At 40.4% G+C, this 22,488-nt stretch overlaps 1 protein-coding gene across 1 annotated transcript; it reads left to right on the forward strand.

Moving 5' to 3' along the window:
* Window positions 1-100: 100 nt before the first annotated feature.
* Window positions 101-21,373, forward strand: PDIA4 (protein disulfide isomerase family A member 4). The gene is made up of 10 exons (XM_054019111.1): window positions 101-353; window positions 8,853-9,033; window positions 12,679-12,884; window positions 13,740-13,878; window positions 14,711-14,916; window positions 16,178-16,336; window positions 18,205-18,356; window positions 18,931-19,087; window positions 19,177-19,410; window positions 20,150-21,373. Exons 1-10 carry the CDS (start codon window positions 260-262, stop codon window positions 20,563-20,565), a joined length of 1,944 nt encoding a protein of 647 aa, XP_053875086.1. The 5' UTR covers window positions 101-259; the 3' UTR covers window positions 20,566-21,373.
* The last annotated feature ends 1,115 nt before the right edge of the window (window positions 21,374-22,488 follow it).

Raw genomic sequence — 22,488 nt, forward strand, 5'->3', positions numbered from 1 at the left:
ACCTCCCGCCCCCTCCTCTTCTTTGTCCTCGCCTCTCATTCCTACCCCTTCTGCTTCAGGACTGTTGCCGCTGAAACTAGTGGCAGCTGGTGATTGGTGGTCCCCGAGACAGCCAATTGGAGAGAGGCACCTCAGAGCAGGCGTGTAGTGTGGGCCCAGCCCCCTAAGAGGAAGAGAAAGAAGGGGGGAAAAGGAGAGACGCAAAGCAAGTCAGGTGGTGAAAGGTGCAATTTTTAGGGTATTGCTAGTACATGCAAGGATGAATGTCAGTAAAGTCTGCCTGTTAGTGCTCCTCCTGGGGCTGGCTCAGCTTGCTATATTAGCAAGCTGCCAAGAAGAAGAACAAGGTGGAGGTGAGTGTGTGATTAGTTCTGCTGTAGGGGATGAGAGCTGGTTTGTCTCAGGTCTGAAAAGGAAATGGGCTTGTGTTAGAATGTCGTGGTCTGTAACATTTAAGGGAGGAGGGATTGGTAAAGGGATAAATCCGCTGTACCCTGCGAAGGTACTGTTATACAGATGCTAGAGGTCTCTTGTTGAGTTAAAAGGAATAGATTAAAACTAGTGGAGGGGGAGGGAAGCAAGGGCTGGTCGGGAAGCAATTAAAAGAATTACAGGATGTGTAGAAAAGTAAAATGTTAAGTAATGATAAAAAATGCAAGAAAAAGTATGAGAAAATAAGGGCAGTTAGTGGATCACAGGGGTTAAAGTGTAAAAAAGCCAAAATCTCTGGAAATAGGAGGTGGCAGTTGTAATCCTAAAGCCCTGAGGTTAAATGAGGAAAATGCTTGCCAGAGTATCTAAAGACTATTGATCAGCTAATTAGATAAAATTGCCACATCCCTTACAATATCTATGAAACTCATTGATTGCTTTTGATCAACTAGCTTATGTCCTGTTCTTATTTGTATTGCAGAAACCCAAAGACTGACTATTCTCTTTTTGTGCAAATATCTATAAAGAAAGCATAAACAAAGCATAAAATATGTATTCTGTAACTCATTGCCTTGGGTCACTCACACTGGAAATGAAAACTCTGTTATAAGGTTAGAAATTCCAAGGGAGAAATTAATCTCAATGCAGAGGATCAGCATGAGGCCTATACATTTACTAAAGGGCCAATGGCACAATTAAATGCACATGGGTGCACTGCACATTGATTTTAATTGCAGTACAAGGTGTGTGTCTGTGCACAGTCAGTTGTAGGCTCAGGGCCTGAGAATTTGAGGGATAACACTTAGGTGAATACTATGTAATAGGGTGAATTTCATTTCTAAGACCTATTCTAGCAAACATGTTGGTGAATAAAGACTGTTTCTAGGATTGGATCCTGAGGGAGTGATGCAAAGTAAACATGGTTTAAAAATGAGACTGAAGTTATTTCATAACTTCTATATCTTTAATCTTATTTTGGCAGAGGAAAAATATATATTTTTCAATCTTTTTATGTTAATATAACTAGAACTAACTATTGCACCTGAAGCAACTAAATGGCCTGGAAAACAACTCCATATTGAAATGTTAACATAAAGTTAACTGGATAATGCCACGAAATAACTATTCTTATATTTGAAGAATTTCTCGCTTCTTAATAGGTAACCGCTACTTAAATTAATGTTGGTGGTGATTAAATTGTACTCTTCTAAACACATACATTTATTTTCTGAAGGTGAACTTGAAATGAGTCTAAACCTCTAATCAATAAGTAGTGATAGTGGTTGGCCTAATGCAACTTATCTAAAAATTATTACCTTCCAAATTAAGAAACTACCATCATGAAAAGAGAGCGCTTTTATAGGCGGTAGAAAAGAATTAACTTCATGAAGTTGTGTGGAATGATCTCTGGGGGTCTTTTCCCCCCTAAACCTTTTCTTGGGCTAAATAATGGCAGACCTCAAAGCCTACTTTGATTTAATAAAAATCCATCACAATTTGCTAACTCTGCTGGTTGCTTTCTTCAGGGTTTTAATATTCTTATGGGGCTTCTACTTGTCCTAGGCTATGGAAATTAGTACTTTGACTTGCAGCTCATTCTTCTTGTCTCCTCCTGCAAAGTATAAAATGAAGTGCTAGCATCCTCAGTATTCACTGTCTCCTTTCACATTAAAAATGAGTGTTTCAAAATTAAAAAGAACACAGAATATCTACAATATCTACAACCTCTATATTCTCACAGGACACTTACTTCAAATAATCTGTTGCAGTTTTGTTTTGTTGAATCGTAAGTATCTTGGTCATCCATGCATATTTCCTCACTTCCAAAATTAGATGAAACAAAGCTGCTTTGCATTAGAAATAATTTATAGTCTAGATAGGACTGAGGACATGATATAAAATGGTGTTTCAGTTTTTTAGAAACCTTATTCACACACAAATTAAAACAATAATCTTGTTTGTCCTCTAAAATGTTAGGCACTCTATGTAGTTTTGTGGGAGCAGAGATTCTGAGATAATCACTTGGCTCCCAATCCTGCAGATAGTTGAATTTAATGAAAGTAATTGTGTGTAAAATTACTCACCTGCATAAGCATTTACCAGATTAGGGCCATGGGGGAAACACAGCAATTAAGGTTCTCCAGCTTTGCTATATGAGGATCAGGAGAACTTTGTGGGAGGGTATATTCTGCTCTCTCTGTTTTACTTCTTATTTTGAACAGCAATCAGGAGACACCTTTACTCTTTCTTAGGAAGCTTCTTTAGTATGGCACTGTCCATGCTGCTTGGCTGTTCACCTGAACACTTGCTGTGGTCAGCTTTCAGAATACAGCTGTCCTAGAGTTTATTTCCCTATTACTTGCAGAGTATTTGCTCACAAACATCTCAGAATGATATCCTGGTCCCATTGAAGTTAGTGGGAGCTTTGCCATTGTCTTCAATGGGGCCAGAATTTTTCTCTCTATCTGCAGATGACTGGTGTACAGAATACAGTACCACACTGCCAATATCAAAGACTTTTATATGTAAACTGGAGGTTTATTTTCCTCTGATATGCATTAGTTTAATAGTAATCATTACATACCCATAATACCCTGCATCTGTGGACCACAAAGTATTTTACAGATCTTAATTAATTCTCACAAAACCCCTGTGAGATAAGTAAGGGGTATATTTTCAGACCACTACTTTCACCACTGAAATGCAGCCACGTGTCTGGGGATACAGCAGTTAAGTAGTGTTACTCTGCATTAACTAAGTTTGTATTGGAAGTGAAGAAGAATACTAAATATAGTTTAAGTTGTGGGGGACCAGAGAGGTAGTTTGGCTATGACATTTCCTGCCGTGAGCTTCCGCTTGGACACCTGAGTTAATATTCTTACAGGTGGATTTATCAAGCTCAGTGTTGTGACCAAGTGTCTGGGAGTCATAGCCACCATGTCCTTCCTAAATTGTTAAATGGGAAGGTGGTAACAGGTGGATCCCAGTATGGAAGAGGGAACACAGGTACAGAAAAGATTGTGAATGACTGACATTATTAAAAGTGCCATAGGCTCTGTAATGATTACAAGTTATCAGGTCCTTGATTTTTGCATCACATTAGAAGAATATGTAGCATGAGCATCTAAACTATAAGAACTAGAACATACTACATTATAACGAAGGCTAAATTTTTGTCATGGATATTTTTAGTGAAAGTCAGGGACAGGTCATGGGAAATAAACAAAAATTCACAGCAGCTTGTGACCTGTCCCTGACTTTCACTAAAAATATCCCTGACAAAAGGGGTAGGTGGGTCCAGCACCCACTCCTGCTGGGGCTCCTGGGTCCCCCACCGATGCGGTGCATGGGAGCTCTGGGATCCCACTGCCCCTGGGGCTGGGCTGCTGCGGGGTCCCCTTGCCCCAGACAGCTGGTAGCTGCAGAGTCCCCCAGCCGCCTGCCATGGCTGGGCAGCTGCACGGGGTCCTCCTGGGAGCTGTGAGGGCGGGGCTGGCTGGGAGTTCCAGCCCCAGGGCAGAAAATGTCATGGAGGTCAGCTTCTGAGACCGCTGTGACATAATTGGAGCCTTAATTATAACTAAGAAAGAATCCTCCCCAGGTGAATAAGTTTCTGGGAGATATTTTGTCTTTGTTCTAACATTGAGTGTCCTTCCCTCATTTCGTATGCACATGCATATTTATTTTGGAGCTGGGTCCAAGCTCCAAAGTTCAGATTTGAATCCAAGACTGAACTGCCTCAGAGTTCAATGGAATCTGGTTCAGATTCAAGATCTTAGAGATGGAGCCAGCTGTGAAACTTGCATCTAGATCCAACAGTCATTAGTATTTGGATCCAGGGTTTTGGTGTGGGACCATATGTAACTTTAAAAAAAAAACCCTGAATAGGCCCTACTGCTGATAAATATGCAAATATTATCTATGTGATCATGCATATTTCTGGCTGTGGTCGAAGATCATCCAGATGCACCCAGGGCTTGGGTTACGTTTCTTACAACCAGTGGCAAGATTGAAGCAACAAGTTTATTTTCTTAAAATTCCATCCTCTGTGTGCTCAGTTCCCACTGAAGTGATCAGAAGTTACCCATATTCATGAGAAGGTAGAGTTTAACCCTCAATAATGACTTGATGAATTTGCTGATCACTTAGTGTGTCTGCTTGCATGAGGTTTTATTTTTAAACAAAATTTGTTGTTTAACTGCCTCATCAATTTCTTTTGCAGGAAGCTTAAAGAAAAACATAGCTATAATAAAATTTAAGTCTATTTCTCTTTTTCCTTCCACACAGACCTCTGTTTTTATATGCAAATATTTATTTGCTACTTCTGCAATTAAAGCTGTAGTCACTCAACAGGCTAGCCTCATTCTGTAACTGTCAGGGCACCTGACTCTTAAAAATGTAAATCTCTAACTTAAAGTTTCATCCGCTGGGTTGTGTGTGTAGGGGTGGTTTTTGCATCACATCTTTAGCAGGTCTTATCCTTCTGAAACTGACAGCAGACTTGAAGGTAGACAGTCAATGACCCTCTAAGAAGCAATGACACTAGTGAAACTAGCGGCAAAAGTGGATAAACTCAAGAGCAGACTTATAATTCGCTGGTAGTAGAAAGTGCAAGAGGTGGATTGATTTAAATCAATGATTTCTTTTTAATCAACTTTTTCTTTTTGTACTTCAGTTATTTTATCAAGAAAGGTGCATTCTTATTGTTTTGATATAACCATTAAAAATGTTGATTACAACTAAACAGAGCCTTTACACTAGATTTAGTACATCTTTTTGCTACCTAGGAGGGTACACTAACTTAAGCAACTATATAGCTTAATATTTTCAGATTCTTAATTGTACATTTTAGTATGTTAGAAGAGGGTGAATGATATATTGCTTATTTACTGGGTAATTAACTTTATCGTGATTTGTGTCCAGCTGCAGTAAGATGGCAACTAGAATTTAATTAAACACACAAAACAGCATATAAAATTTATCTGTATTAAACAAAACATTAAACATTTTGAATACATAAACTTCTCTTATCAAAACATGTTTCACATTTACAACTAAATGATTTATTAACCTGAGAAGTTAACTGTAGTCAGTGAATTAAATTGACTATTTCAGGTCAGCCTGGGAAAATTTTCAAATATGCCCTTCCCTAAGTGAAAGTAACTGGAATATAAGTTCCTACTTGCCTAAGTCTCTTAAAAATGAGTCTCCTGAGTTACATAGGCTGGTCTATTGTGCCATATTTATAAAGCCTGACCTCAAAAGTTAAATGTTTGTCCCCTGATTCTTTCTTTATATAGAAAAGCAGCCTTGAACTTAAAGTTTTTGATAGAAGCTCATGGGTTCAGCATATTTATTTTTATTTAAATATTTTAAGAGAGATAATAAGTTTAGACCTTAACATATTTTGGATTAAATTCAGATTTCATTTTAAACAGGTTTATTTAGAAAAAGAAAAACTTATTATAATTTAAATAGCAAAATCAAAAGAAAATCTGATTGGGGAAGTGTCTTTTTTTTTTTTAATCTGCCCTGAATATGCTTTTTTTGTGTTTCTGACAGTGAAATAAAAGGGGCAAGGGAATGAAGTAGTGTAATATTACTGTCAGCAGTGTAGAATGATCTGTGTGGCCTATCAAGGAGTACTTTTGTAGAAAGCCATGAAGCGTTTTAAGGATACTGAGGTAATTACAGAAGCTGCAGTAAAATTACACCTCCATTTAATAAACTAGTAGGACTAGGCCTGAACTCCTTATGTTCTTACTCATGCAAAACTTTCGTGGTCTTGTGAGTTCATTTTGTGGAGGCAATATTAATTCTGACATTTAACTCTGAATGCTTGACTTTGCAACCTAAAGGGTGGTGGGTGAGTATAAGTAAGCAATGGTACACAGAGTGGTCTGGTGGTTAGTGACAAGGCTAGGAGTCCTGAACTGACTTCCCATTTCTGTCACAGAATTTCATTGTGACTTGAAAATCCAGTCTTGAGTGACTTGCTTCAAAAATGATGAGCGTCCTCAACACCTGTGGAGACCTGATTTTTTTTTAAACTTGTTGCTCACTTGCAGCTTCTGTTTACAAGTTTACTGGAAACTTTGGGTGCTAAGCAGCTCTGAAAATGCAATCTCTTTGTTTCCCTATCTATAAAATGGATATAGTAAGACTTTCTAACTCTCAGGAATGCTTTGAGATTTTTTTTTTTTTTTTTTTGTTTGTTTGTTTAAGTGCTTTGGGATCTATGTGAGGAAATGCTTTGGAAATACAAAGTAATAACATGTTTTTCAAGTGCATTGACCAATTTTAAATCTGCGTTTGTAGTTGCTGCTTGAGAGCAGGTGAAACAGTAGTCAGTGTTGATTAAAGAAACTTAATCTGCATCCAGATGTCTGCTACTGTAAGATAGATAACCTCTGCAAGCCTTCTGGCTCCTGCAAGCACTCATTTAATCAGAAGCTATGGTATCAGATACCCTTTAAAGCTGAATGTTAATTAAAAATAACGCACATCCACCTGAAATACAAACTGCTTTGGGGCTGAAGGGGAGTTAAAAACAGGAGAAACTTACTGAGCGATGCCACTCTCCCTACAGTAAAACTTACCTCCTGTGGCCCTAGAAGCTACTGCTCTCTGGTCCAGTTATGCTTTCAGTTACACTGTTGAAAATCCAAGTAACTCATTTGACATCAGTGGATTTACACCAGCATAACTGAGAAAAGAACGTAGTCCATTATTATTCCCACTCCCTTGCCCATTAGCCATCATGTGTTCCTTTAATCCTGGATGCACAAACTTTAGTTGCAGCCAGAACATTTTCCCAGCTGGGAATCCTGCCCGGAACAGATACGTTTGGCTAGGTACCTACATGGTTTCTTGTCTTACTACATGCTGATCTGTTTGTTCATAAACTGACTGGACATTCACCACTACATGGGTGAGGACATTAATAATCTGGGCTCTTCAGTGGCAATACTTTTTCCTGCAGTTAATAAGAGCTTTGACTTTGTTAGTGCTTGTTCTATTAAATTAACTCCCTGAAAGTTCTTCAGTAAGGCTTACTTTTATCTTGAATGATATCAGTGTTATCCGATGCTGGTGTGGTTTGATCCCTCAAGTGGCTTTTTAATGAGACTTGACATCTTTAATTCCAAACCAAGAATGAACGTGGCAGTGGAAATAACCTATACAAACCAAAGATAGGACAACCTTCACCCAAGATTGAATGGCTGCTTTCTTCTCTCTCTGTCTGTCCTCTACTCCCCCCAATATCTGTAGACTTGAGGTAGTAAGTTCTACAGCCTGAATCATGGTTGCCTCCTAAAACAACATATTTAAACAAGGGGGAAATGCTTCAGATACATTCATTCTTAAAATAGCACTCTGAATAAACCCTGAGTAATAAAATGATGAAAGCTGTAATGTTGTAGCTGGTATATTGCCCATTTATCCTGGAGCTGGCAACAGCATAATCAGCAGGTCAAATTATACACTCAGTATAAATCCAAGCAAACGCCTTAATTTCAGTATATATCCAGTCGTGATCTGAGTTAGTCTCTTGCTCTCTTCCATCATTGTTAAACACTGTCAGGTAATTCAAGGCCAAAACCAAAGCTCTTTGTTTATTCAGATTTGTCTGCATTATCACACGGAATTTTACTACATCTAGCACATCTAAGGAGACTCCACATGGACACAGGGATTTGCACTAGAGCAGGGGTAGGCAACCTATGGCACGCGTGCTGCCTTCGGCATGCGAGCTAATTTTCAGTGGCACTCACACTGCCCAGGTCCTGGCCAGCGGTCGGGGGGGGGAGGAGGGCTCTGCATTTTAATTTAATTTTAAATGAAGCTTCTTAAACATTTTAAAAACCTTATTTACTTTACTTTACATACAACAATAGCTTAGTTATATATTATAGACTTCTAGAAAGAGACCTTCTAAAAACGTTAATATGTATTACTGTCATGCGAAACCTTAAATTAGAGTGAATAAATGAAGACTTGGCACACCACTTCTGAAAGGTTGCTGACCCCTGCACTAGAGGATCCCAATGCAGGAGCAAGGCCATGATGGGTACAACACAAAGAAAGTCTTTGAAACCATTGTATCTAGATAAAATTTCCAAAATGGTGGGTTTGGGGTTTTTTGTTTTGTTTTTTAATGTAATGAAAATCTTGTTGTGGATTGAACAATCTCCTGAACTGAGAACGAGAAAGTGAAACTGACTAGTATAATTTCAGTGAGCGAATGCAAGAATAAAATAAGTTTCCCATACTTTGGGGAAAAAATTTAAATGAAAACAATTGCACACTCACCATGTGGTATTAAAGACTTAAAGTATAATTTTTAACCTGACAGTGTTGCTTTATCATTAAACTTGAAACAACCTAACCTGTATTGTTTTTTCCCCCCACTTTTCTAGAATCTATTACAAAAGAGGATGATGATGACGATGATGATGATGACGACAATGACGATGATGACGATGAGGATGATGATTCTGAAGTTAAAGAAGAAAATGGTGTTTTAGTTCTGAATGATGCAAACTTCGATACCTTTACTGCAGACAAAGACACCGTGCTGTTGGAGTTCTATGCACCATGGTAGGTTTGAAACTTGCAGCATTTTAATAGCCCTTCTATCCCAAATGGATATGTCTATGGGGTTTGAGCCCTCCATTAAATACTTTCCTCAGGAGTCAGTCAAATTTATTTTAGTGTACATATTTCAGCTGGGTTTGTGTGATCCATTTATCGCTTTCAGTGGACAGATTTGTCACTTGCAGCTTAATAGCATGCAAATCTACATAGCTAAAATCACAGGTCTGGATTGTGCCAGTTAGGCAGAGCCTAGAATAAGGTGTGACGTAGAGCGGCATGATTGCAGGGGGAGCACTGGGAAGTAGAACTCTTCCCCAGCCTACTCTAGGAGTATGCCTGGAGCTGCACCTATGTATGAACTGCAGCCTGTTCCTTCTGACTGCTGGTCACACTGTAGGTAGAGCCATGGCTCTATGCTCTTGGGGCACTGTGTATCCCAGGGGGAGTAGAGACAGAGCTGTTCTGACCACAGACGTTGCAATTGTGCCTGGCTCTCATGCAGGTCATGTGGGAGATTAAGGAAGAAGGCCCCTTGCATCCTCCGCACTGCACAGCCAGGTAAGGTCCGGGTAGAATTCAGCCCAGCATCAGAAAATGGCTAGGGATTCTGGGCCTGATTCTCAGTTACCCCCTTAATGCGTCTGGAGTTGGGACTGAATTGGGGGGCAAAGGCAGCTTCAAATTGCCTTAGTATATAGTTGCCTATATTCCAAAGACATGCAGGGGTTTCCCACTGTGAGTAGGTGCAGCTGGCTTTGCTTCCCTTGGTACTCCGTGGCCCTGAGAAGCAGAAAGTAGCCATAATACAGTACACTCTGGCCAGTCTTTGATCATCCATCTCCACTGGGGGCTGGGAGCAGGGCTAAGACAGGCCCCTTAAACCAGTGCTTCTCTGGTTGGGGAGCTCCCTGTTCAAGGGTATTGTTGTGAGGCTATTTCTGCCCACTTTAAGGCCACTTGACATTGGTGGAAGAGTGTAATAGGAATATGGTATAACTAAAAATTGACTCGCTTAAGGTCGGCATTATTGACAGCATTTTGCTGTACATCTCAGTAGTCCAATTCTGCAGATACTCAATTTGCATTGGTGTAACTCTGGTGCATTCAGAGGAGTTACCCTGGATTTATATTGATACAACTAGAAACGAAATTTAGGCCAGTATATTTAATCTAGTGCATTTTACACCACAAACAGTAATATACTAAAGAAAAGGAAAACCTAGGAACAGAAATTGTAGGCAAGATGCTGAGTTAGCACTGCTGCAGGAACCTTTTGCGTTGCCTGACTTTGTGATTTTATTTTTTAAACTGTAATTTAACAATGTATTAACATAAAAGCAGCCAAGGAAATTAAATGCGAAACACTTTTTTTGAGTGAGAAAGATGGTCTCCGCTTAATGTTAACGTTGAAAATTTGGTCCCAATTAGCATTTAGATGAACCTATCTAGCTTCTTATATTGGCCTCCATCATGTAATATCTGAATAGAATCAGGCAGGGATGAGTTCCCACCTTTGTAGCTGGAATTTGCCTGCAATTTTTTTTTTTTTTGTAGGGCATAGTTACATATGTGTGATGGTTGTATCTTTGTAATGGAAAAAAATGGAAACACTTCTTTCTTTTAACTTTTTTCACCTGGCCTTGATGCTAAACAAAACTGATTTAAGATTTTTCCTATGGAAATAAGAGTAACACTCTCTCTGTCATGCAGGCTGTCCCAGCAGCCCCAGCCCCTGTATGGATTTCTAGGATGGCCGGACAGAGCGAGTGTGCAGTGATGTCATAGGTGGATGGGACTCTATTAGGCACCTTTTATTTCTTCTTAGCTGCTGACTGAACATGCTCCGTAGTGGTCCCCCCCACACACATGCTCACACAGTTGTCTTTATTTCCCTCCCATAATCATTACTTATGACTTTAGCAAAAGACTTCAGTGAGGGTCAGGATTTCACCCAAAGTCTTTAATGATCTATGCCAGGAGTCACAGTTTTGTTGTTTCTGCTGTAGCCTTATTCAAATAGTGGTTACGGTTTTTACAGTGGAGTGGTTTGGAGGTCGATAGGAGGAGCTGGTTGCCCTTTAACTCAATAATAGCTGAATGGATCTTGCTTAAACTTTCTGAAACTCCTCTTCAGGCATGGACAACTTCAAATCAAAGTATGAATGTTTCTTGATATTAAAAACAGAGGTCATAATGGAGACTATGGCTGAAAGTCAGAGCCTCGAACTTCCATCTAGATAGCACTTCTTAATAATCTTACCATTCAAAAGTACTTTACAATATCAGTTAAATAATATTAATGTAGTTACTGGGTGGGCAAGTACAGCAATAACTTTGGACTCCAAGATAGGAGTATGAGACCCGTCATCTTGGATCAGACCATTGATTCAACTAGTGCTCACCACCCTTCTGCTCTCGCTTCATACAAGAGCCGTCCACTGACAACCGGATCACCAAACTTGACTGTTGCATTCTCTCTACTGGTGGGCCCACACATGCACAGCAATTTAAGGACTATTTGCTGTATTGACTGTGGTTTTTGTTTGTGTTTTGTGTGGTTTTTCCCGTCTCTGCTGCAACATTCTAAAACCACTTTGTGTGCAATATAGTTCATTTTTTGTCTCCTTATCCCGTTTCACCTAAAAATGTCACCTTTTATGCACAAGCAACCGCTTGGATTTGCAACTCATGGAGTGACCTGATCCCTTCCCATCTTACTCACTTCTCTTTCTTACCTCATTCCAACCCATTCATAAGTGACCCTGCAGATAGGGTGACCAGATGTCCCGATTTTATAGGGACAGTCCCGATTTTTGGAGCTTTTTCTTACATAGGCACCTATTACTCCCCCTCTCCACCTCCCCGCCCCCCATCCCGATTTTTTTTCACACTTGCTGTCTGGTCACCCTACCTGCAGATCATAATGATAAGCCCTATCAAGATTCCTAGATTATGACCAGTATAAAGAACTTGACATGAGTAAAATGCTGATGGGAAATTTTAGGGATTTAGTCCTCTGGCTGGTGTCAATGGAAATCATACATCTATACCAGGGGTCGGCAACCTTTCAGAAGTGGTGTGTCGAGTCTTCATTTATTCACTCTAATTTAAGGTTTCGTGTGCCAGTAATACATTTTAATGTTTTTAGAAGGTCTCTTTCTATATGTCTATAATATATAACTAAACTATTGTTGTATGTAAAGTAAATAAGTTTTTTAAAACGATGGAGAAGATTCATTTAAAATTAAATTAAAATGCAGAGTCCCCCGGACTGGTGGCCAGGACCAGTGTGAGTGCCACTGAAAGTCAGCTCGCGTGCCGCCTTCGGCATGCGTGCCATAGGTTGCCTATCCCTGTGCACGATTATAAATATATAGAGAGAGAGTTTTCCTTTTTCGATAGTGAGGAAGGCCAGTGTTCTAAGTTTAACTATCTTATGATAACTGTTGTGACTGTAAGAACTGGAGAGATTGTGTATAGCAGGGGCAAACATTACTAAAACAATACAGTTGGACACTTTTATCTATTCTAGATCTGAAATCATAGCAAGAAAAATAACACACTAATTCTGAGGTCGTCTTGTGGAACGCTCTGTGGAAATGCGGAGTAGCAAAATATATCTTCAAGTTCATGTCTCTGATTTTACAGGTGCGGGCACTGCAAGCAGTTTGCTCCAGAATATGAAAAGATAGCCAAAACTCTGAAGGAAAATGATCCTCCCATTCCAGTTGCCAAAATAGATGCTACTGCAGCCACTGCTGTGGCAGGTCGTTTTGATGTTAGCGGCTATCCAACCATCAAAATTCTGAAGAAGGGGCAGACAGTTGATTATGATGGATCCCGAACAGAAGATGGTAAGCAGTGCTCTCTCTGAGTTCAGTGTAATGAAGTGAATGGAAGGGTGAAGTGGCATCTTATGACGTATAAGTGGGGCTTTTTAAACACGCTGATCCATTTGTACGGTCTGTTCCTGAGTGCACAGCACCTTCATTTCAGTTGACTTTTAAATGGAGGAATGTTAAGACCAAGATTATTCTTTTTATTTTATTTATTTATTTTTAGGGCCTTTTGAATAGCTTCCTGTTACAGTATGACTTCACCGGATATTGGGTGTCACTGAAACCCAATGGATTCTCTTTCATCTGTCACCTCCGCCCGTTTACTAATGTACAGCAATTTGGCTGTTAAAATGGTACTCTTTCATGCTCTGAGAGAGGCCAACTAACAGTAGTATCAGTATTGGTATATTGGCAATGGCTGTGAAGCCGCTACTTATTTGACACTTAAGGAGATGTTACTATACTTCAGTCTAGGCTGGGAGAAAAGCTGGCTCTTCCAGAGCTGTCATTCCAAAATGTTCAATAAGAAAAGGAGACGCTGAAATAACTTGTTGCAATGTACTGTATTTGCGCTCTATAAATCTGGAGGAGCATGAATTGAAATACTGACTTTTTGTTTATTGTTTGCATTTCTATGGGGTCCATTAACAAGGAAGTAAGGCACAAAAGGAGCCCAAACAAGTAAGGGTATAGCTAGGATTAGAATTCAGGAGTTCCTTAGTCCTGCTCAATCCAAGACAATACTCAGTCACTCATGTCTCAAATTCTTGATCTCAAATCTTCCTCATAAACTGACACTACAGCACTAGGAAAGATACAGGTGTCATGGATATGCAGCATTACAAACTTGTGTATTCAATTGTTTTTCAGCAATTGTGGCTAAAGTTAAAGAAGTTTCTGATCCAAATTGGACCCCTCCTCCAGAAGCTACACTGGTGTTGACCCAAGATAACTTTGATGAAGTAGTGAATGATGCTGACATAATGCTGGTGGAGTTCTATGCCCCATGGTAAGACAAAATGCAAATTTCTCCTTTTTCACAGATGTGGCATGGCTGTGAAACTGGAAGGGAGGGACAGCTGGGGGCCCCCTCCTGTCAAATTTAGTTTTTCTATAAACCTATCCCTTCTTAAAATGGCTTGCTTGCTTGACAGCATGCTTAGAATGGTATTCTGTTTTGAATGAGTTGTGTATTTAAATGGGAATACTCCTTATACTGAACTTGATATTTTAAAGAGCTCTTTCTCATGAAAGCGGGTGGGGAGGTAGCATTGGAGATAGCCACATAGACCTGGAGATATTTGCATAGTGTTTGGCAACACTAGAACATGATTCATTTTCTGACTTTTATCACCCCGTTACTCCAGTCCTGAGCATCTGTTGAGGAAAAAGTTAGCTGCTATTTGTTGTGGTTTTGGTGTTTGTGGTTTGTGTTTTTGTTTTTTCCCTCCCCACAGGCTATGACAAAATCATTGGTCACTTTAAACTCAAAACTTAATCCATTGCAGAGATCTAGTTCTCAGCAGGTGAAAAGCTAGAGGAGTAACTCTCTGTGGAACTTATCCTCCCTGAGATATTCCATGTTTTAATAGGCTGAGGGCATGTCATGATGTGGTTAAAACCAAGTCTGGTACAGCCTTCATTAAGAAAGCACCTCTCTGAAGAGTCACTAGGGGGGAAAAATTAAGAATGTAACATCCCTACTTTATTTTCCATTCTGGAAATGTGAATTTCCCCACTTCACATGCCTGGAAGGTAAGAAGCACATACTAGATATTGTTACCTATAAAATATCGTTGCTCTTCTCCCCCCCCCCCCCCCCTTTTTTTTTTTTCCTTTAGGTGTGGACATTGCAAAAGGCTCGCTCCAGAGTATGAGAAAGCTGCCCAGGAACTCAGCAAACGCACCCCCCCAATTCCCCTAGCTAAAGTGGATGCCATTGCTGAAACAGATCTCGCAAAGAAGTTTGACGTCTCTGGTTATCCAACTCTGAAAATCTTCCGCAAGGGCAAGCCTTTTGACTACAACGGCCCACGAGAAAAATATGGTAACGGGTCTTACTATTTAGAGTTAGTATTGGGGGGGCTGGGGGAGGAGGGAAGGATGAACCACAAAAATTTTGAAAAAATCTTGTGTAAATTCTGCTGTTGGTGTAGCTGGAGTGATAGGGCATGGAAAACTGCATTCTGTCCTTTGCCTAGGTTAACAGGTTTAACTGAATTCCGCAGAACCCTGGATCTTATCACTAGTGCCCTATCAAATTCACGGCCATGAAAAATGCATCATGGACCATGAAATCTGGTCTCCCCCCGTGAAATCTGTTCTTTTCTGTGCTTTTACCCTATACTATACAGATTTCATTGTGGAGACTAGTGTTTCCCAAATGGGGGGTCCTGATCCAAAAGGGAGTTGCTGGCAGGGGGTGGGGAGGGACTTGTCACAAGGTTACTTTAAGAGGGTCGTGGTATTGCCACCCTTACTTCTGGGCAGCTGGAGAGTGGCGACTGTTGGCTGGGTGCCCAGCTCTGAAGGCAGCACCCCGCCAGCAGCAGCGCAGAAGTAAGGGTAGCATTACCACAAAACCCCCCCCCTACAATAACCTTGTGACCTCTTCGCGCCCCCCCCCCCCCCCCCAACTCCTTTTTGGGTCAGGACCCCTACAATTACAACACCGTGAAATGTCAGATTGAAATAGCTGAAATCATTAAATTTATGATTTTTTAAATCCTATGACCGTGAAATAGACCAAAATGGACCATGAGTTTGGTAGGGCCCTACTTACAGCACCTTTTCATATGGGAGACAACTCAAACCAGTTTACAAAAACAAGAAGTTGAATATAGGTGACACAGCAGTGCCAGTATGGGCAGCCATTCCGCTACACAGAGATGTCTCACTTAAGTGCTGACAGTGTTGAGTGCTGTTCTTAACCAGGTTAAAACCCAGGAGGAATTAAAGTCAGCATTTTCAGGTGGTGTCTTGTGTTTTGGATGCTCAATTTCAAATAAACGGGTCTTGGATTTTCAGAAGAGCCAAGTAATCGCAACATCAATTGAATTTGGTAGAAGTAGCAGTTGCTCAGCTCTTCTGAAAAGCAGTCCTAAATTGAACACCTAAATTTAAATTAGAGGGCCTAAATCTTGATCATTTAGCATTTTTGTTGTTGTTACTGTAGTACATCTGTTTAGAAAGCTTGATCTCCAACTGAAATGTGTTCTTTACAAGATGGAAATTGCCTCAGAGGCACAGTACCTGAACCTTGCTTTCAAGTAAATCTTCTGAATAACTTTTTTTTGTTTTTGTCCCAGGTATTGTTGACTACATGATTGACCAGGCTGGTCCTCCATCCAAACAGATTCAGGCTACCAAACAGGTACAAGAATTTCTGAAGGATGGCGATGATGTCATAATCATTGGCATCTTTAATGGAGAGATGGACAAAGCCTACCAGCTGTATCAAGATGCTGGTAAATTATATTTTTCAAATACTAAGCTAAAGGCATTTCTGTGTTCTCCCATGGACTGCCTAGGGGGAGTGTTCACCTATTTCTGCTCTGAGTTTAATTTTTATTTTAGCTTTTCAGTTTATCTTTAATCCTTAGGAAACTGGCTAACATCTCAGGTAGAGGTCCTCTGAGGACTAGCTATTTCGTAATACTTTGGGACAACTGTGCGGTGTGTAGTGCCCGGGAAGGAGGGAGGATTTCTGTCTGCTGGTAACTGACGTACTCTAAGACTCTTGAGAGAGACCAGTGCTGACCTCTCCGCTCCCCTGCCTGCCATGCTGACATCTGCTGCCTCCCTCCTGACTGTTCCAGATGACACTCACACTTCATGAGTAGGGAGCCAGTGGGAAGAAGCTGGCTGTATGGCTGCAATAGGAGGTCAGGCCAGGTGTGGGAGAACGGATACAGAACCAGCAGTACAAGTGTGTGGAGAGGCAAGGCTGGTAGCTGAGAGGCAGTTAATGAGTTGGGGTGTATGAGCACCAGGTGGGGACAGTGGGGTGCAGAGGAAGCTCAAAGTCAGAGTGGTGGGAAGGGTCTTACTTTCCTCAGGGGAGGGAGAAGAAGCTTGGAGAATAGGGGCTCAACCTTGGTGGCTGGGAGTGGAGAGGAAGGGGGAAGTATTGAGGATGGGGGTGCTTCTCTCCAGTCCCTCAGTACAGATCATTGACAATCCAGTTGCTCCTATTCAGTGCTCTGGGAGGTTTGCAGTATTTAAATATACAAGAGGCTAAGCATTACTGCCTCCCTCCCTTTGGTGGAGAAGGTTGGACACAGATCATTTGAACTAGTCAATGCTGCTCTTGGCAGCAACCTGAGGGGGATAGAGAGCAGCAAGACATTCCCTCTTTCCTTTCCCCATGGCAAAGGATACTTGTTAGCTCTTACTGCTCTGATCACCTGCATGGCAGTACAGCTTCACAATTAATCTGGCCATTCCAACACAGCAAACTGTTGCACTGTCTCTCATTTGGGAGAGAGCCACAAATATTACTTTGAAAGGTGCCTATTCCAAAATATATTAAAATAAATATTATAAAGCAGCTATTTGAAGTTGCTCAGGGTTTTGGAATACTAGACTAAATTTCAGGGGAGATAGATTGGTGGGCAGAGTTCAGGTCAGGCGCAGTCGAAGGTGCATGCTAAATTTGTCTCCAGATTCTCACCTGTGGGTGGAAATATAGTAATACCTGAGGCAGTATAAAGTTCTAAAAGTTTAGTCTCTAAGATGCCACTACTTTCCAAATCTTGGGGCAAGGGGAGAATTTCTATAAACTAGAGTTAAAGGATTTTAATCTTAGGCTATGTCTGCACTGCCCTGAAGTTTGGATTACGGAGGGGGGGTGGAGGGCGGGGTACCAAAAAATGCTGTGTTAACTCCTGTGTGGATGTTCATGGACTTTAAGGTCAAAAGGGACCATCGTGATCATCTAGTCTGACCTCCTGCACATTGCAGGCCACAGAACCTCACCTGCCCACTCCTGTAATAGGGTCCTAATCTCTGGTTGAGTTACTGAAGTCCTCCAGTCATCATTTAAAGACTTCCAAGTTACAGAGAATTCACCATTTTACACTAGTTTAGTTTAAACCTGCTGTGGGCATGACCTAAAAGGTTCCTAGTCTGCATTAATGTAATCCTGTGTGAAGAGGATTAAATTAATGCAAACTAGGAGCCTCTAAATTCATGCCTGTAGCATCCACATGGGGGAGTTACAGTGCAGCACTTTGGTACACACCGTAGACCAAATTGCAAGGCCATGTCAACAAGCCCTCCGGTGCAGTAGCTTTTAGTTGCTAATTATTTTTTTCCCCCCACCTTCATTTCTCAGCTAATGGCTTAAGAGAAGATTACAAGTTTCACCACACCTTCAGCAGTGAGATTGCAAAATTCTTGAAAGTGACTCCTGGAAAACTGGTGGTCATGCAACCTGAAAAATTTCAGTCAAAACATGAGCCCAAAATGAATGTTTTGGATCTTAAAGTGAGTAGTTTTCCAGGCTATTAGGAAAAATGAAGTCTGCTTGCTTGATTACAAGTATGTATGAAGACCCTTTTCATTCATATACATGAGCCGTTCATATCCTCCAATTGGAATTTAATAGTCCAGTTAATTTAGATATTTCCTTAAGATTATAAGGGCCTGATCCAAGCCCCACTGAAGCCAATGGGAATCTTTCCACGGACTTCGGTGGACTTTGGATCAGACCCTAACTGTTACTTTTGGTTTAATTACAGTGGGACTGATTTGTCCTCACTCTGGTTTTATGCTGGTGTGACTCCATTGACCTCAATGGAGTTACTCCTTCTCTTATTTACACGGATGAGAATGGAACCAGCTCTTTTGTCTCCTAAAGTGGAATGAAATCACTCTAATTGTGCCTTTTCCACCTCCAAAGGCACTGACGGCATAAACTACTTCTCCTGTTCAAGGACCTCCGAGATTTATTGTGCATGTTTTATATACAAAATACATCTGTATTATAATAGAAATGTACAACTTGAAATTTTATTTTATTTATTTAAACTAAGTGCAGCACTCTTTTTACTTTAAACAGGATTCTACTGATGGGTCTAAAATAAAGGATCACGTGGCAAAACATGCTTTGCCACTAGTTGGTCATCGCAAAACCTCCAATGATGCTAAGAGATATGCTAAGCGTCCTCTAGTGGTTGTCTACTATACTGTAGACTTTAGTTTTGATTATCGTGTTGGTGAGTTTAACTCTCGTGAGCGTCCCCCAAAATAATTGCCTTTGGGGAAGAGAGAAATTGCTAATCCTATTGTGTTCTGGTGATTTCAGCTACCCAGTACTGGAGAAGCAAAGTCTTAGAGGTAGCCAAAGACTTCCCTGAATATACTTTTGCCATTTCTGATGAGGAAGATTATTCTTCTGAAATAAAGGATCTGGGGCTGATTGACAGTGGGGAAGATGTTAACGCTGCAATCCTGGATGAGGGTGGCAAGAAATATGCCATGGAACCAGAGGAGTTTGACTCTGATGTGCTCAGGGAATTCATTTTGGCATTCAAAAAAGGTAAAAAACTTAAAACACAGAGTTGGTGATCTGTGGGGGTGGTGAAGGGACTGTGCGCACATGGCGGCAGGTTGTGTTTTTTGGGTTTCTTGTTTTGGTGTTGGTTGGGTGTTTTGTCCTGTTCTTCCCCACCACACCCCTCTTCCTGGATTTGTTTCTGAAACAGAACTCTGTGTTAGACAGGTGATAGCTATCTCTTGCCCCCTTCTTAACTTTGTGTCGCTCAGACTACACAGTGGCATTTAGACAATTCTAGCTACGTACTAACACACTGTGTGTGTCTGTCAGTCACTTGAAAGGGTTGGTAAGCCCCAAATTTTCTTATATTTGCTTATGAAATATGTATGTTCAAATGACAGCAGTCCTTAATTCATATTCATTGCTAATATAATGAACCAGTATGTGTCTATTATTCTGGTGATAGACACCAATATAAGAAAGGAGAAGATTTTTATCAAAGAAATGGATTTCACCATCCATATTCCACAAGCTTGTTGTATTAAAAAATTAAGTAGCTAACGCAGGTTTCAAACAGAGGGTAAGTTTGTTTTTTTTTTTCAGCTGGTGAAGCTCACATCTTCCCTTGTTTGAACTGGTGCAACTGCACTCCTTGCTGGCCACCAATGGTTGAAATCAGGATTTATCCTCAGAATATTAAAGCCTCTCTCTAGAGGAAACTTAATTCAGTCTAATGGTGGCCTCTTTTGTTGACTTCACTTTCTGTTTTATTTTCCCCTAGGAAAACTGAAACCTATTGTGAAATCCCAGCCAGTACCAAAAAATAACAAAGGGCCTGTGAAGATTGTGGTGGGTAAAACATTCGACGCCATAGTAATGGATCCAAAGACTGATGTCCTAATAGAGTTCTATGCCCCCTGGTGTGGACACTGCAAGCAACTGGAACCTGTATACGCTGAGCTGGCTAAAAAATATAAGAACCAGAAAAACCTAGTCATTGCCAAGATGGATGCTACTGCCAATGACGTGACAAATGATCACTACAAAGTGGAAGGATTTCCCACCATCTATTTTGCTCCCGGCAACAACAAAAAGAACCCTATTAAATTTGAAGGCGGGAATAGAGACTTAGAGCATTTGAGTAAATTTGTAGAGGAACATGCAACAAAACTAACGAGGACAAAAGAAGAGCTTTAGATGAGCTGAGGGTGGAGAAAGAATTTTGTACGTTGTAGGGAAAGCAAGTTACTCACAAAATTTGTTGAGGGAACAATTCAGCAGTTTAAGCAAAGGGGATTTTTGGGCAGAAAAAATATTGCAGTATCTGATTTCTGTATTACAAAAAAATCATTCTGGACACTGAACTTCTGTCTGACATGAATGTCTTTATAGTTATAGACTAGTTATAATTTTGATCTTTGGAGGAAAAATACAGTCTTTATTTTTTGTGACTACCTTTTTGAGCTTGATTATTTTTTGATTACAGTGCAGTTTGTTTTGGGTATTTTTTAACTCTCTAAGATTTATCAAAAAAAATAATCTGCCAAACAGGCCTGTATCTGCCTCTTCATGTTTGTTAGGTTTTTTTAAGTTCTTTTTCTATTTGAATTTGAACAGCTGTTTCATGTGGCTGTATCCCTTTCTGTCTTGAAGGATGAGAAGGGAATTTTAAAATAGAGACAACTGTCTTATCAAGATCAGAGGCAAACAACAAAGGTGCTAACTCAACATGCTTCTGCACCTGTCTGCTTCCGCTTTATGCGTGTCATTTTAAGATTACACTTCTGTTCCCTACAAAAATACGAAAATGTATCTGTTCATCAGTGGCTCCACCCCTCTCTCCCCTTTCACTCCTTTACTCCCAGGGACTGTATTGAATATACTCTTAAAAAGTGAAGTGTAATGCTTGAAGTAGGAGTATATGATGACGTGTGTTGCTTAGTATTGTAATGCAGTCTAGAGAGAGGCTTTAATATTCTGAGAATAAACCCTGATTTGAACCATTGGTGGCCAGCAAGGAGTGTAGTTGCACCATTTCAAACAAGGGAAGACCTTCACCAGCTGAAAAAACTTACCCTCTGAAACCTCGGCTAGCTAGCTAGTTAATTTTTAATACAACAAGCTAGTGGAATATGGACAGTGAAATCCATTTCCTTGATAAAATCTTCTCCTTTCTTATATTGGTGTTCATCACCATAGTAATAGACACATACTGGTCGGTTTAAGCATTATGGGCTTCATTTCTTTTGGCAAAGGGTTAGGGGTTTTTGTTCAGAGTGGTCTTTTAAAGAAAATGGACAGAATCCCATTATTTAACAATGCACTGTTATATGCCTACCTGCAGTAGGTTACCACAGAATTAACTGCAGCTGCCGTGGACTGTTCTTCAGGTACTCAGTCCTAAAATTCTTGAAAGTGCTCCTCAACTTTGCATGCGCAGCTTTAGACATGTGTGTCCTGATTTTATTTTTTTAAGGGCTCGGCATTCTTTGGAAAAATCAGGCTGCAGGTGTCTAATGTTAAACATGCAAAAATATTTTTAAAAAACAAAACTGAAAAGTCTGGCCTTAATTTGTAGAAGGTGGCTCTTCTGGGAATACCACAGAGCTAATTAGCACCCCTTTCCCCCCCCCCAAAAAAAAAGAGGAGGGGCAAGAGGGCGGGTGTGTTGAAGCTCAGAGTATTTTTGTACTAGTGAGCCTTCTCCTTATTTGTGGTTCAAATGTTTTTGTGCCATGTAGACTCTCTTAAAAATCCATAGATTCCACCCAGAAAATAGACCAGAGTTTAGTTAATGATTGTTCAAAGGTTGGGCTGTAAAGAGAAATAGTGGTGGATTGCTTACTTTAAAGAAAGCTGCCCAAATCTCAGGTTTAAGAGTTTCCCTAAATGATACTGATGAAAGCCAAATAAGGGGCAATTGCCCCTTGTAATTTGGAACAAAGACGCTTCTGTCATATAATTTCTGACTCTCGTATGCGGTTTCCAGTTCCAGACCCTGTGCTTGACTGTTTTCTTTTCCTTTGTTAGATTGGAGGAAGGATTGTAAAAACCCCGGATTGTAATGTGCTTGAAACAAGTGCCTTTTATAGGAAGTAGGTTTTAAAAAATAAATCTCTA

This window comes from Malaclemys terrapin, chromosome 2 (assembly GCF_027887155.1).
Source record: "Malaclemys terrapin pileata isolate rMalTer1 chromosome 2, rMalTer1.hap1, whole genome shotgun sequence".
Classification (NCBI taxonomy): Eukaryota; Metazoa; Chordata; order Testudines; family Emydidae; genus Malaclemys; species Malaclemys terrapin.

Coding starts and splice junctions, on each gene's coding strand:
- PDIA4 (XM_054019111.1), top strand. CDS start 260: ATGAATGTCAGTAAAGTCTGCCTGTTAGTGCTCCTCCTGGGGCTGGCT. Junction 354..8,852: donor AGAAGAAGAACAAGGTGGAG/GTGAGTGTGTGA, acceptor CCACTTTTCTAG/AATCTATTACAAAAGAGGAT. Junction 16,337..18,204: donor CCAGCTGTATCAAGATGCTG/GTAAATTATATT, acceptor TTCATTTCTCAG/CTAATGGCTTAAGAGAAGAT.